Source organism: Labeo rohita, chromosome 13 (assembly GCF_022985175.1).
Source record: "Labeo rohita strain BAU-BD-2019 chromosome 13, IGBB_LRoh.1.0, whole genome shotgun sequence".
NCBI classification, from domain to species: Eukaryota; Metazoa; Chordata; class Actinopteri; order Cypriniformes; family Cyprinidae; genus Labeo; species Labeo rohita.
The window spans coordinates 17,098,592-17,115,714 of NC_066881.1; the positions used below are offsets into that span (position 1 = coordinate 17,098,592).

Here is a 17,123-nt window from a genome sequence, read left to right on the forward strand (position 1 = left end):
AGTGTATATTGTTTAAATTGTTAATGCCTAGAGTTATTATTTTGAATAAATGTAAAATGCTTAAAACACTAACTTAAAGGAGAAGTCCACTTCCAAAACAACGATTCACATAGAATGTACTCACCCCCTTGTCAAAATGTTGAAAAACTCCCATCGTATTTTCTCCCTCAACTTCAAAAAACATTTCAAAATCATCCTACATCACTGCAGAAGTACCGACACAAAGTGAATATGCAAAGAAGATCAAACACCCTTAACAAAAAAGGTAAAACAGCGATATAGGACGATTTTGAAGTTGAGGGAGAACATGAGATGGGAGTTTTTCGACATACCCTTACTGTCATGAACCAGAACAAAAACAGTCCAAGCAGAGTAAGACAAGATGAGCTTTTGGCATTAAAAAGTATATAAATTGTATTATTTTAATGAAAATAACTGATCGTTACGCTAGATAAGACCCTTCTTTCTCAGCTGGGATCGTTTGAAGCTGCATTTAAACTGCATTTTGGAAGTTCAAAATCAGGGGACCACAGCAGTCCATTATATGGAGAAAAATCCTGAAATGTGTTCCTCAAAAAACAATTTTAAGAAAGAAAGACATGAACATCTTGGATGACAAGGGGGTGAGTATATTATATATTATAGATACAGTGAATCTTTGTTTTGGAAGTGGACTTCTCCTTTAATGAGACATACTTGTCTTTAATAAACAGAAATCAAAACACTGATTATATTGTTAATGTAAAAATATAAAACAGATTTTTCTTCCTTTTTCTGATAGCGCAAGTAATGTTTATTTAACCAAGAAAATGTGAGTGGGACCTGAATTTACATTTAAAACTTTGAGGACTTTTGAGGACTTCCTCATTTTAGAACTCCACCGCACACCACCGCACTGTGCATGCATGTATAAATATCGCATACAGTATATACAGTAACCCTGTTCAGATGAATGGCTAACAGTGTGGAAAAATATATTTACAGTAAATGTAGCATGTTGGTTTGTAGTTACTAATAAACATCTACTTTCCATAGACTGAAAACCATATATTTTTTCCTACAGTAACTAATATAGTTTATGTAGTTTAATATATTTAAAAGTTAAACATGTTGTGCTTCTAAATCTTTAAAAGAGGAATGGAAGACAAGAAAGTGTTCGTAAAAGGTGTCTGCTACAAGCATATGCAAATGAGTCAACCGAAACCCTTAATCACAGAACAAATTGATTATTTTATGTTAGATGCTCACTTTATATGTTTAATGTTTGTGATTCACCCAAGAATTGAACTCTCTTCCACCGTACACCCACTCCTACATCATTTCTTCTTAGCTTGCAAAAAGGATAGATTCTGACAGATAGGTGCAGCTTTTCCACATGGCCTACGCAAGAAGATATTAAACCCGTTCATCAAACCTAATGCAACATAACAGCAGATCTAAAGTCACAGGCACACACACACCTCGCCAGATGAAGTGTAAAATGATCACAAGAGCATTTCCACACGCCTAAACGACATCAAAGAACTGAGAACAATAAACAAAGAGTCAGCCTCCAAAGCAGTGACACCATTTATCATTTCAAAGAAAATGCACACACGCTTACATTGTTCTCTGCAGAAATAGACCTGGGTCAGTGTGTGTACAGGTCATTGTTATGAGACCTGCCCTATTAAAGAAATCTATAAAAATAACGGTCCTTCAAGGGACAGTTCACAAAAACTGGATATTCTGAAAGATTTTAGGGTCCTATTGTTTAGGACCTCAACATTTCTCAAAAGTCTGTAGCACTGTAAAAAAAAAATAATAATAAATTAAAAAAATAAATAAATAAAATAAAATTATATACATATATACATATATACATATATATATATATATATATATATATATATATATATATATATATATATATATATATATTTTTTTTTTTTTTTTTATGTTTTACACAAAAACACTTTTTCAAGGTTTCTAATTAAAAATTTTATGTTTAACTTAGGGCTGTCAAACAATTAATCGCGATTAATCGCATACTAAATAAAAGTTTAAGTTCGCCTAATATATATATAATATAAATTATATAAAAATTATAATAAATACATGTAAATATTTCTTAAATATATACATGAATGTGTTTGTATTTTATATATACATAATAATTACACACAGTACCCACACATAAATTAGGCAAATTCAAACTTTTCTTTTGTATGCGATTAATCGCGATTAATCGTTTGACAGCCCTACTTTAATTCAATGTGTCATTTGTCATTCCTTAGTGATTATTTATAAAATTTATGAGCAATTGCTGAGTGAAAATAAACTGAAAGTAAATCTAACACAGATTTTTTTAGTAATGTTTGGAATGACATGAGGGTGAGTAACTTTTAATTTTGAGAACTATCCCTTCAAATGCTCAAGAGACAGGAATTTCCTGACTTCTGCATCTCAACTATGAGATTTTATCACTTGTTTCTGATTATACTCTCATAACGCAAGCCAACTAATTTAGAAACAAAACGAGACAAATTTAGCCATTTCTCGAAATAGTCACATATGTGACTCTGGACCACAAAACCAGTCGTAAGTAGCATGGGTATATTTGTAGCAATAGCCAAAAATACATTGTATGGGTCAAAATGATCGATTTTTCTTTTACGCCAAAAATCATTAGGAAATTGAGTAAAGATCATGTTCCATGAAGATATTTTGTAAAATTCCTACTCGAAATATATCAAAACTTAATTTTTGATTAGTAATGTGCATTATTAAGAACTTCATTTGGACAACTTTAAAGGCTATGTTCTCAATATTTTGATTTGTTTGCACCCTCAGATTCCACATATTCTCATAGTTGTATCTCAGCCAAATATTGTCCAATCCTAACAAACCATACATTAATGGAAAGCTTATTTATTAAGGTTTCAGATGATGTACAAATCTCAGTTTTGAAAAATGGACCCTTATGACTGGTTTTGTGGTCCAGGGTCACATATAATGTTGCTTCAACAGACAGCTTGATATTTACCACACATTTCCAATGTATTAAGTGGTTCTCTCCATTATTTAATGTTGTCTCATAAGAGCCTACAGCAGATAATCAAAAGACTGTTGTTAAATGGACCTAAAGAAACTTTTACCCTCATGACATGCAGAAAAAATAGGCTCAAGCTCCAACACTCCACTCTTAAGAAATCAATGTTCTTTAATGGCATCAGAACCTTTAAGATCCATTGAACCTTTCCATTGCACAAAAAGTTCTTTATAGTTAAAAAAGTTTGTTAAAATGTCCTTCAGACTAAGAAAAAGGAAAACTCGGAACCTTTAAAAAGTGTACACTTCTGCCATCAATAAACCACAATGTGTAAAGTGCAAGAGTGAAATGTACTGCCAAACACACATTGCTTCCACATGCATCACGAAACATCTCTAGGAGTCCAAAAACTGACCAGCAAACACGATATTTTTCACACAAAAATGTGTGAAACCCAAACATGAGGTCTGTTTTTCACACTGCACTGAGGGATTTCATTAGCGGACACATGTGACAGGAATGTGCCAGACGACATGTCCGTGGTCTTTTCACCACCATCATGAGGATGCCGAAGCGCCTCTTCACTAATCAATTCACCCCAAGGAGCCACTGACCCTATATTTCATTGGCCTGTCAACAGGCAGTTGGCCTCTGATTGGATTATTAATAGAAAGCGCTACTCCCAGAACTATCAGTGATGAGCACAATCCCCGAGATCAAACGTCAGAGGATCAAGCACATTTAAAACAAAGGCACGGATGAGCAGGTGTGGATGCTGTAGAATAAAAGCAGAGCCTCAGTAAACTGTTAAAACACTGTACATGATGCCAGTGTGATATTTTATGCACTTTATAGTTGCATGAATTAATCATATAGGTTATAATTTAAACTTACATGGACATTTTAAAGGGATAGTTTACTCAAAAATTAAAATTCTGTCATTAATTACTCACCCTCATGTTGTTCCAAATTTTTAATACCTTTGTTCATCTTCGGACCACAAATTAAGATATTTTTGATGAAATCCGAGAGCTTTCTGACTTTCTGGGACAACACAACAACTGACATATTTAATTAATTATTAATAATAATGACTTTGTTCAACAATTTCTTCTCTTCTGTGTCAGTCTTTGACGTAAAGTTGTTATTTTAGTTTTCTTTGCACAAAAAAGTATTCTTGTAACTTCATTTTCAGTTTCAAAATTACAGCTGAACCATCACATGGACTATTTTAATGATGTCCTTACTACCTTTCAGGGCCTTGAATGTGTCCGTTACTTTGCTGTCTATGCAGGGTCAGAAAGCTCTCGGATTTCATCATAAATCTCTTAATCTGTGTTGCGAAGATGAACGAAGGTCTTATGGGTTTGGAACGACATGAGGGCGAGTAATTAATGACAGATTTTTCCTTATCTCTTTACGTTCAATTCATTTTGAGAATCAGTCGCAAAAAAGAAAGACCTCAACTCCACCTCAACTTCAATTTGCATCACACAAAAAGCCAATTTTATGGTAATTGTCTTATATTATTCTACAATGTGTGGTTTGAATGAAACAAGCAAATAAATATGATTAACTGCATATCAGCAAAACGCCGTAACATTTTTTATCCATTACATGCAGATCTATATTATGGCAAAACAAAGCAAAATTTCTTTTATATTACATTTGAGGTTGTACAGCGGAGAGCCACTGAAAATCATGATTATGACAAATAATCATAATGACCAGAAAATAAAAAGGCATAATTTATTCAAACCTCCAAGGCTTCCAAAGGAAGCATGTGAGACCTAAGGGTTAAAAAGTTCATGGGAGTTATATTGCAGTGCAGCTCATCGCCGACAGCATATTTCTTACAGAACAATCACACATTTGACTTGCCTTATGCTTCTAAATATAAAGACAAAGCAGCTGTAGAGATCCGTGATGGCTAATTAGTTCATTATCTCAATGCTTTAAGCCTCAAATTCTGTAATGAGCAAGTCAAAGACAGTTCTAGAAGTGCTACCATTTTAAATTTACTCTTCGGCTGAGTGTAGCCTTTTTTTTGACATCCGGTAAGGGCATTAAGCCTATAACAAATGCTAAACTTGGCTTTGTATTAACAACTGTTTGCAGCATAGGCTAATCCCACAGCCTCAGTTCCTCATAATACTAATGAAAAAAAAAACAATAGGCCAATTTCAGTCGACACTTTCTTCCTCTATTTAAAGAAGGGAAATGCCTGCTTGCAATGGCCGTTCCCATAAAACGATTCAGAAAAACAGTTCTGATTATTTTTGGATCTAATTAATAGAGGTAGCGATCATTCTGTGTCATATGACCATTTCTTTTCATTCATTTCTGTGGCTTTCCACATCCAGTCAGTTGTTATACATTTCAAATGAAATCAAAACTATTTACAACATGAGTCTTATTTAAAGCATAATAAGCATGCTGTTTATGAGGACACACAATAACATCTGATCAGCCTCCTTTCGAGAGCTGGTAAACTGATAGCAGCAGAAGCTTTCATATCACAGCGTGCTGGCAATAATGGAAATTATGTAGAAATGAAGGTAGTGGCTCGTGATTCAACATTCGCTGCTGAAAGAAGCTTAAGATTACAATAACACTGCTTTGTGAAGCACTTGCTTGAAATTGTAGCAACTAAAACGTGATTGTAGCACATACTTTGACATTTCTATTACTGTTGCTGCTTAAAAAATAAAAAAATGAAATCACCACTGAAGTCTCAACAATCTCCAGAGGAGTGAAACATGAGTTTGTCTTGTATTAAATGAAACCAAAACCAGTAAACCTGCAGTTTAGATCTTGGTTTTGCTAATTAATAACAACTCCACTGTGAAAAAAAGCTGTTAAATTTACAGTAAATCAAATCACAGAATTTGTAATGGTTTTACTGGTAATAATGGGAACTGTACTGGTTGGTCTCTACTAGTAATTAGTCGCCTTCTATTAGTCTGGAATATGTCCCAAAACACACTACAGGAAACCATTTTTTAATTATTTTAATGGCTAAAAGTTGATGGTTTGTTATATTTGTAACTGTATTTGTAGTGGAAACCATTAGAATTTCTGTGATAATTTCTGTGATGTTTTTTCAGCAGGGAGCAGCTGCCATTCATCACTTTTTTACTATGAAAAAGTGATGCAATCATTTACAGAATGAAGCATATCTGTTTATTAAAATGCATACATAAAACTGATTGTTTATGTAATATGTATTAACACAGGTGGCAAAACAATGGAAAGCCACATGATGAAGTTTTTTCCAACAAATGCAGCCAATAATAAATTAAAGCGTCACTCACACAAACAAAACAGTAATGCAACAGCTTTCAAAATCAACATAAAAAGTTTTTTGATAAAATCAAAACAAGTGTGATGGTTCATGCACGCAATTCTGAGAATGTCTTTCTAATATAAATGTTTACCATAACTGCTAAGTTAATCTATACTTAAAACAGCCTATTGTAATACGTTTTGTATGCCTAAACGTGCATGTATTGTTTTCACACAAATATCACTGTATGGCAACTCATAGTTAACGAAGTAACATTTAAACTGTATCGTTTTTCCGATAAAATGACTCATATTTTTATATTATGCACTCTGACACGAATTAGGAAGTACATTTGTAACAGCGCATCGTCTTGACAGCACATATTACGACAAACAACATGTGAGCAAAAGAACAGAGTGAAACAATCATTTCCTGAATTCACGAGCCAGTACATTTGTTTCTTCGTCCTTTACAAATAAGGATGTTAACGTTACTGTTAACTAACCCACCACGCATAACACAAACATCTCAATTCACCGAAAGATGCGCTTGACAAAGTCCTACTTGTTGATCATTTGCACTGCAAGCGACAAACCAAAATCCACGCGTTCGCTTCGAATGTTGTAACAGCAGAGTTTTAGTCCGTCGCATCACGTAGACAGCAGTAGATTACGTGAAAGCCAACTTGCAAGAATGAGACTTGATAATGAACTTGGTTTGTCGCGGAAACTGGCTTAACTAGTCACGTCGTCCCTCCCTGAGCGTTTATTCAGATAGCGGTGTGGGTGAGTAAACAGCGGGTCATTGAATGAAGAACAAGTCCTTCCAGACACTTACCGCTCGCTCTCTGAGACAAGCTGGAGACAGATGTCTGGCCCATGTCGATCTTCAATGGGCCGCTAAACAAAAATCATACGACGCCCCAAGAACTTGTGCAACAAAGCCCACTCGATCGACATAACAGCAGACTCATTTCACTCCTCCAACTCTGAGATCTGCTTCTCAAAAAAGCTTTTTCATACTTTACGAACTCGCAAGACACGCAATCGAACTCTTGAGTCTCCGGGTTGAAATGCCTGTCATTCCTTTTTTGCAGATTGTAAGCAGTCAGAGGTCATAAGGAGGAAGTTTCAAGCCCCTCCTTGCTTCAGCCCTGCTTAAAGCATGGAAATGTATGTGGGTAATAATGTGTTGGCCAAAAGTGACATCATTAGAAAATACTAGATCAGGAGTGTCCGTGCTATTTTTGACTACACTGCTTTACTGTATTAAAAATTGAGTTATAATACAATAAAACATTTTTTTTCTATTGAAAATGTCTGTTGTTAACTATAAGAGTATTTCTGATCAAGGAATGATAGTGTAAAAGTTTCCCTGAGTTTTACATCCTCAAACCAAAGGGAGTATAACAATAAAGCTGAACAAAATTTTCATACAATTGAGGTCAAAAGTTTACACACCCCTTTTAGAATCATTAAAACATTAATTATTTTACCAAAATAAGAGGGATCATATAAAATTCATGTTGTTTTCATGTTGTACTGACCTGAATAAGATATTTCACATAAAAGATGTTTACATATAGTCCACAAGATAAAATAAGAGTTAAAATTATACAATTTACACCCCCTTGGTTCTTAATACTATGTTCTTACCTGATTTTAGTTTAGAATTTTAGTGAAAATTTAGTTATAGTTGTTCATGAGTCCCTTGTTTGTCCTGAACCAGTTAAATTGCCTACTGTTCTTCAGAAAAGTCCTTCAGGTCCCACAAATTCTTTGTTTTTATAGCATTTTTGTGTATTTGAACTATTGACTATGATTTTAAGATCCATCTTTTTACACTGAGGACAACTATTACAGAAGGTCCAAATGCTCACTGATGCTCCAGAGGGAAAAAACGATGCATTAAGAGCTGGGGGGTGAAAACTTTTGAACAAATGTGTACATTTTTCTTATTTTCCCTAAATATCGTATTTTTTTCCATTTAATATTGCCATTCAGAGGCTACAGAAGATAGTTACGTTTCCCATAAGACAAAATAAGTTAAATTTACCCTGATCTTCAAATTCAAAAAGATTAGGGTTATTATTGATGATTTTAAGACTTGGTTGTCTTGAATAACAACACTTTTTACTGAGTCAGTTTCTGAAAAGACACATACCATAAGATTGACCTTCAAAAGCAGGGCATGTTATCATTATAACAGCAAAAGGTAACGTGTACTTTAAATCTTTCAATAATAAATCATATACATTTCTAACATTTAAAACTGGCCCTGACCTGACCGGAATGAAAATACCCTGGTCTTGAGAACACTGTTCAACCTGAGTGACTCGGAGTAAATGTCATCGCGGTTTTATTGTTCACGATAAGACCATTTTCAAGGTTTGACCCTTTTAGGTGTTTGAAACCAACAGTGTTAGCAAAACACACGTGTGGAATCACACTGAGTCACAGCCCTTATGACAACTTGACAACTAGCCCCAGTCTCACTTATATGATACTGTACATAGTCTTCTGAATGTCAGTGTTTAAGATTGGGTAGCACTTTATTTATTTTGCATAAAAAGGGAAGCCAAGTGGACACACTATCAAACCTCTGGTTCCATTTCTCCTTTTTGTTCCATGAGAATAAACATGTTTTTTATAACAAGACGACAGGTTTTATACCACCAAATACTAACGTTGCTATAATCTTCAAGTTTGTTTGCAGCTAATGCTTTGCTTCCGTCAAAAGAGGCCAAAAGCTTAGGCTTCACACTCCCCCCTCCAACCCCCTCTTCCAAAGCAGAAATGGTGGGTGGGATTCAGAACAGGAAGCCTTACGAAAACAAGTCTACTCTAGAGATGTGAGCTATTGTTTTGCACACAGCTAAACTGAATGTTCTCATCAAGTATGAGATCTCCACCCCTTCCCCTCTTCCTGAAGGTCCTCCTTACCATCATAACACCACAGCCCTGAGTGCAAGCAGCTGGAAACCGTGTGATTTGTTGGTGAAATCTTTCTTTGTGCAATCTCTGCTTTGTTTTTGTACACATGGAATTATTATTTTTTTAATCAAGAAGGGTGACCTAGTATAGTGGTTTAGTATAAAGGTCACAAACCCAAATAGGGGAAACCAAAAACTGCAAAGCTAGTTGAACCCTGTCAACTATTTCCTACAGCTAGAAATATAAAGCTAGTTAATCTAAAGCAGTGCTTCTCAACCAGGGGGTCAGGGCCCAAATTAAAGCAGTGCTTCTCAACCAGGGGGTTGGGGCCCACTAGGGGGCCTGAGCAAACTTCCAGGATGATCTAAAAGTATTTAAATAAATAAATTATTTTTTATATATAAACAATTTAACTTCAGTCTAAATTAATTTGCTAGTAACTTATGTAGTATTTATTTAATGTTTTCTTTTTAAATAACTCTCTTCTGCTCACCAAGTCTGCATTTATTTGATCCAAAGTACAGCAAAAGCAGTAGTATTATAAAATATTTTTACTATTTAAAAGAACTGATTTCTATTTGAATACATTGTAAAATGTAATTTATTCCTGTGATTAAACCTAAATTTTGAGCCTCATTACTCCAGTCTTCAGTGTCACGTAATCCTTCAGAAATCATTCTAATATGCTGATTTGCTGTTCAAAAAACATTTATTATTATTATTATTATTATTTTATTTATTTGTTTATTTATTTATTTTCTTCGATTGATAGAAAGACCTAAAGAGCAGCATTTATCTGAAATGAAACACTTTTGTAACATTATACACTATACCATTCAAAAGCTTGGAGTCGGTATACGTTTTTTTGGAAAAGAAAGTCTAGAAATTAATATATTTATTTAGCAAGGGTGCTTTAAATTGATCAAAAGTGATAATAAATATATATACATTATAATGTTACAAAGGAATTCCATTTCACATACATGCTGTTATTCTAACTTTTTATTCATCAAAGAAACCTGAAAAAAGAATCTATTCAGCTGTTTTCAACATAATAATAATAATAATAATAATAAATGTTTTTGAGCAGCAAATTAGAATATTAGAATGATTTCTGAAGGATCATGTGACTGGAGTAACGATGATAAAATGCATCTTTGAAATCACAGGAATAAATTACATTTTAAAGATATTCAAATAGAAAAGAGTTATTTTAAATAGTAAAAATAATTCACATTTTTACTGCTTTTGCTGTCCTTCAAATCAAATAAATGCAGGCTTAGTCAGCAGAAGAGACATCAAAAATCTTACTGTTCAAAAACTTTTGACTGGTAGAGTGTATAACTTACTATGTACTAAATCTCACAATGTATATATTTTTATTTATTTATTTTTGGCTGGGGTTAGCAGAAGCCCTGAATGGCCTGTATGTGGTCAGAGTGGCATGTCATTCTGATATCATGGTCTGTCTGCATCTGTTCAGTTAACACTGACATAGAACCTTGTGTACCCTGATAACCCAGTTTCATACACGCATTAAACACAACAGACTGACACACACATAGGTTCAACAGAATCCACAGCCAAAACAACACAATTGTAGGGCACATTCATTTTAAAATCATCTTTGATTTTCCATGTATTCTACAGAGATTAAATGCACCTTAATATAGATACAAAAATTGCGATTGTGCCAAACAACCTGTTTATTTTTAGCTTAATAACCTTGAAATTAATGTGAAGAATATCTCCATTATAAAGAGTACCTCTGGGAAGCTATTCAAGATGGCTACATTAGTATGCATACAAAAGAACTGAATCACAGTATTCTATGAGTTCCTGACATGCATCGATTATGGCCTCGGCCCAGGTTTAAAGACAGAAGGGGCGTACCGTGAGTCACCAAATCACAACACACCTCCTCATATCCTGACACTATTCCCGGAGAACGCTGCCATCTATTGACCGAATGCATACAGACTGAATGCAAATGTCTCATTTGGGTAAAACAAACACATTTCTCCTGGTTATATGGCTTGTGAATGTTTTTGCATGTATTCTGATGCTATTTGATCATTTACAATGTGAACCACTGTCAGCGCCGCTCAGAATGCCAGGAACTTTCATCACAACTTGTAATAAGTAAATCTGTTCAATCAAATGAAGTGAATTCACTTACTGGCACGATTGTTTGTCCACATGCCATACAGACGCTCTACCTGAACTCTTTTGAGAACATTTGAGAAGCTTAATCTGAATTCCAATGTAGCCTGATATCCCAAGAGACAGACGTCTGGACTTTGTGTAGAGAGAAAAATCAGTCCATTTGCTCTAGAGTGCAGCCTAAGTGCATATGGGAAGACAGTAATGGCATACAGCTAATATCGGCAAAGCGGATCTCTTTGCAACCCATCAAAACAAACGCAACCCTCAAATGTTTACACAATGTCTATGTCTTTAAAACACCGTTTATCAGCTCATCCACCACTGTCTCTGCCTCTTATATTGTTAAAGGTAAAAGGTGCTGATCAAAATGATCAACTCAAGCCTCTGGAAGTCACCTAAATGGGTGCAAGGACCAAAACTTAAATGCAACATCACTGGAAACGACGCTCATCAATTATTAACTGCCAATCTCAGCACAAAATAGCAGCTAATTATTGTTTAAGTGATGCCATTTAGTTCTTTCCTCTGCTCAGATGATTTATTTATTAACTCTAAACTCAGAAAAAAGTTCTAGCGTGTCAAGATTCTTGCATTTCATCGTGATATGCAAATATCTAAACCACAAAATCAACTCTGCAAATTTAAGCAAGATCTAAAGATAATCGTCTTGTGCGTCTTTCGTTAACTGTGATGCATGAGACATAAGCAGTTTTGTTAAACAAGTATCGCCTATACATACAATTTGAGATACAACCTGCACAAACCACCAGATGATGTATTGCTGGAAATGTTTTTGTAGACAACTGGCTCCTGTTGGGCCGTTTACCCAATGATGGAGCACAACAAGGTATGGCAAACCTTGTCGATCAATACTTGACATCCTGCCTGTAAGTGTTTTTCCCCAGCATGGATGGCTCTTATTTGGAAATCTGGGACATTTAATAATAGTACATCGCAGGGGGAGTGGAGAGCATTAAGTTTCACTAAGCAGGGAAACAGACGCTGATGATGCTCCCAACATTGGAGGACCAGCACTGTTCACCTGCTGAAGGGAGAGGTATTACCAGGGCACTAAATCGTAAAGAAACACTCATTATGTTTAATGAAGGGGTTCAGTACTATATCGTTCAGTTTAACACATAACTACTTCAGATTTATGTGACAGGATACTGTATACAAAGGTAAGGTAAGTGTACTGATTCAAGCCCACTTTACAAAAATAATACAAAAAGGACATAAATAGCACTTAGTAAGCTGAAGGTTTTTATTCCTTTTTGCACTTTGTAAAGTAGACAAAGAAAAATTGAAAAGTTCAGATGCAAAAGCCTCTAAGTGCCATGTGAAATTTTCTTCTAAAATGAGCATTTTCACCAGGCTCCTATGTTTATGTTCAGTTATGTCACTTTAATGGCACTGAAAATAACTTATTAATTGCAATTAAAGTGAAATTACTAACCCTAAACATAGAAGCCTGATAAAAACGCTAATTTTAGAAGAAAATTTCAAACAGCACTTAGAGGCTTTTGCATTAAATATTGTAAATATCAATGCATACTAAAATAAAACTCATTTTCAAAGCTACTACTTTTCACCAAGCAGTCATCTTGGACATTAACTAACTAGCAACAAGAATGTAGCATGAGCATCATATTAAAAATTTAGTTTCTGCTTTAAATTTTTAAGTGGAATCAATTTGGCTGTACAAGTAATTTCAATTCAGGTCAAGTAATTCAAAAAAATATACATTGCCATTTAATCTTGTATAACAGAATGAAGATGAAAATGGTTCAAGTAATGGAAAAACATATGTCACCATGACTTAATAAATCATATGCATTTTTTACAGTGTGCCCCCTGCAACCATTCATGATTAATTGATTAATTTATCCGAGTAAGTGTGTCCAAAAACAGGCATTACTGAGAGAAAAGGAATAGTATTCATGTGATCTCAATATGGCCGCCCCCATAAGCAGACCCACTCCATGTAAAATAAAACACCTTTTATTAGCTTTCATCTTAAATATGCTTTTACAAAGAACTCATTTATTTTTTTATGTTTAAAACGTTTTAATGTTTAACTTTTAACAGCCATCTTCACAGCATTTTACACCTCAGCTTTGACAGATCACTAACAGACATTCACTTGCCTCTTTTATTATAACATCTTATACCACATTTCCTGTGCATTTCCACTGACACAGCAGATCCACCTCTGTGAACTTTTATTACAGCATGAATGACCTACATCTCCATTTCTGCCATGAAATAATAACCCTGCTTGCATGTAAACCCCAAATCTGAAAGGTTTTGCAAACCACTCCCAAACAAATATGAATTTGCTTTGCAAAATATCCAGAGGGAGGTTCCCCTGTATAGTTGTGTCAGCCACAAGCACGCACATATACATACACATAAGATTTGACAGAATGCAGTTCAGGTAGGAAAACAATATCAAAGCAGTTAGACCTTGATTGACAACAGACAAACTTGTGTTTGCTCTGTTTTGGCACACATGACACCTGTGACATTACAATCAAAGCAGTTCCTGTCAAATTTCACTTTACTATACACAGAGTCGTAGACACATGATATCTCTGTCAGATTTCCTCTTTGCTGCCTACATGACAGAATGAGGGACGGAACCTACTAGGTGCATTTCTACGCTTTGACACAAAAAGCATTGCAAATCCAATCGAACATCTCATGACACAGAGCAAAAATAGGACAGTAGCACCAGTGCTAAGCCTATGTGTGTTTATTCAATGATTAAACAACATGCTAGCTGGATTCCCAGAATGTGAGCCGATAATGAAAACATCAATACAATGTGAGGCATGTTAAAGAGCATACAAGAGTGCACGTGTCAACAAACCATCCATACATCCACACAAGATTTCCCAACAACTCATAATATGCCATTTGAACCAAATAACCTAATCTGAATGAAGCCTAATGAAAACTTTCTGAACTCATTTAAGCAAGGTACTTTATCAATCTACATGCGCACACACTCGTACGAGTCTCAAAAAGTTAAAGACTTACAGGCATGTTCCATGACTGGAAGGATATAAAAAAAAACCCAGCTGCTCCAGTGAGATGGTCCTCAGTTTCCTTTCTCTCTGATTCCCTCTCTCTCTGCTTTGCACTCACTCTCTCTCCTCACTTCCTGTGGTGCTCTCGCAGCCTTCTTCTCTGCAGTGGTGCGCGGCAGGAAGAGCGGAGAAGGCTTGAGGATGACAAACAGCCATTACCTCCATTAAAGTGAGCTGACTGAGCCAGTCTGAGCCCATCAAGTGGAACCTCCCAGTCCACTGGGGCTTTCAGCTATCGCCTTTGGCTACGGGGAATGGGGTTGAGGAGGAGGGGTGAGTTGATGTAGCGTGAGACAGCTCTGTAGCCTTCATTAAATTACTAGCGTCCCGTTGAAACAGATGACTCTAGTCTTATCGCCAGTGTTAAGTTGTTTTACACGCTGCGTGCTGAGGCACATAAGTTAAGTGCTCGCGGGTGTGTGCGACGTGCTACATTCCAAAGGAAAGTAAGCCACGTCGGGGTCAAAGCCGGGCAGGGCCTCGTATAAGTGGGCTTGATGGTAGCGTTACTCGTGGGTGAGAATCTGTAACAATTTCTTCCAAATCTATTTTTGTGTTGCAACCTGACGTCAAGAATTGGCTGCAGTTCAGAGAGGATGAATCACTGCTTGAGAGTAGGTTTTCAAAGCTCACCCCTGTAGGCTGAGTGCTTACATGAACCTAAACTTTTTCTTAGCATTGGTCAACTGCAGAAGCACTATTCAGGACACATGAGTTTATTTGGATGATATTGTGTATTCCAAATTTACACTGCGAAGGTGGTACAGAAGCGCTTCTGATGTGACATTTGGGTGACATAGTTCACCCAAAAATTAAAATTCTGTCATTAATTACTCACCTTCTTGTCTTTACAAACCTGTAAGACCTTTTTTCATCTTCAGAACACAGATTAAGAGATTTTTAATGAAATCCAAACTTTCTGACCCTGCATAGACAGCAACGCAACTACCCACATTCAAGTCCATGTTAGATAAGAATTAGTCTTCCCGCGATAATAACGATAAAGTCTAGTTGTTGACATATTTCTGTGTGCGACCGTGCAGAGCTACAGTACATGGCGGAAGGCAAAACTATGAGCTCCTTCTACAATCTGGAACTGGTTTGGTCAAAACTGTGCAGTGCAACAAAAATTGTTCTGAGCCTTAAATAAATGTACTACAGTAGCACATGTGCGATACAGTTTTGCATGTGTATGAGCCTGTTTACAAACCTGTTGCCCAACAAAGATATCATTTATTGACATGCTTTTTCTCCCAATTAACTTTATAACAGTGTGTGTTTAACGAGTGAGTGTTTAAAATAACCTTTTGTGATCAGACATGGTTTCATATCACAGAATGAGGCAGAAATCATACTATTTTATAGTATTATAAAAGCGATGTTGATTAGCATTGCATTATAAATACTTTATCCTTAAAAAAATAACTTACCCAAAATTGCTTGAAGAATATAGACAAACCATATACTGTAGTAATCATGTTTATTGTCTTCAAGTTTCCTCAGTTAAAATTTCTCTATCCGCATTTCATTCAGCTACAGCGATAAAGCGCTGTCAGTATTATTACTTCTGCTATAGAGCATAGGTGGCGTTTCTGCACAAGGGTGCCCTCCGGCTTCCAAATCAGAAAAAGCTTTATTGGCAAGTGTGTTTACACACACAAGGAATTTGTCTTGGTGTTAGGAGTTTCCAGTACAGAAAGTACAATCAATTGAATTCACATATGAGTACGATAAATTTATATGATAAATCTTTTAGCCCATATCGCCCATCTCTACTCAGATTTCATCAAAAATTTGTGTTCTGAAGATGAACGATGTTCTTACAGGTTGAGGGTGAGTAATTAATGACAGAATTTTCATTTTTGGGTGAACTAAACTTTTAAGTGTCTTCACACAGACTGTTTAATGCTGCTCAGACGTGGCATGAATGTATTTACACAGCTACTAAAACTGTACAGTTTGATACTAGGTTTGAGGTGGTCAGAGCAGGCATAATGTAGTCTTTTATGGAGTTAAACAGAGTTGTCTTTAATTTTGAGCAGGCAAAGAGTAGCCTTAAAATCCTAATGAAATCAAAATTGGAGTTTTTTGGCTTAGTATGAATATGTTAGCCTTAACTTTATTTATAAGCGTGTTTCAAAACAATGAGAAAATGCGGCTGTAATCGCTCTCTTGTTCACAGAATTAGTATTTCTCATAAGGTGAATGGCACTAAGTGCACTATATAGGGACAGGGAACAATTCAGACAGTGTAAACGTGAAGGTAGTCTGATTTTGTACACATTGCTCCAGTACAGAGACGTGATAGTACAGAGTGGATCATATGCGCGAGTCAGCGCAGACCGTAAAACGTATTGTACCATTTATATTCTATTTTATGGTGATATGGATGAAATGCGGCTTTACTGAGCTCAACAGCTCTAGCCTAAGCTGTAATATAAACAAAACGCTATTGGCTCTTTTAAAAAGGGAGCAGAACTGCTGGATATGTCTTGCCCTCTCTTCCTGTTTTAATTAAAATTACGTCAACACATAGAACATCGCTGCATGTTAAAAAGCACTTCAGTGGACCTTTAACTTGGCTGTGTACAATGCCTACAGAGGCACACTGCACT

The 17,123-nt window shown here is 35.7% G+C and overlaps 1 protein-coding gene across 5 annotated transcripts in view; it reads right to left on the reverse strand.

Moving 5' to 3' along the window:
- The window catches only part of phactr2 (phosphatase and actin regulator 2), a 46,075-nt gene that overhangs the window by 18,372 nt on the left and 10,580 nt on the right, over positions 1 to 17,123 (reverse strand). Inside the window, exon 1 of one of the 5 annotated variants that reach the window (XM_051126697.1) lies at positions 14,459 to 14,736. The exons of 2 other annotated variants lie outside the window; for them this stretch is intronic. In XM_051126697.1, coding sequence (XP_050982654.1) covers positions 14,459 to 14,471 — 13 coding nt within the window. In that variant the 5' untranslated portion in view covers positions 14,472 to 14,736. Of the gene's footprint in view, positions 1 to 6,881; positions 7,031 to 7,154; positions 7,455 to 14,458; positions 14,737 to 17,123 lie in introns of those variants that run through there. 2 more of the 5 variants (XM_051126696.1, XM_051126698.1) reach the window with 2 other exon arrangements.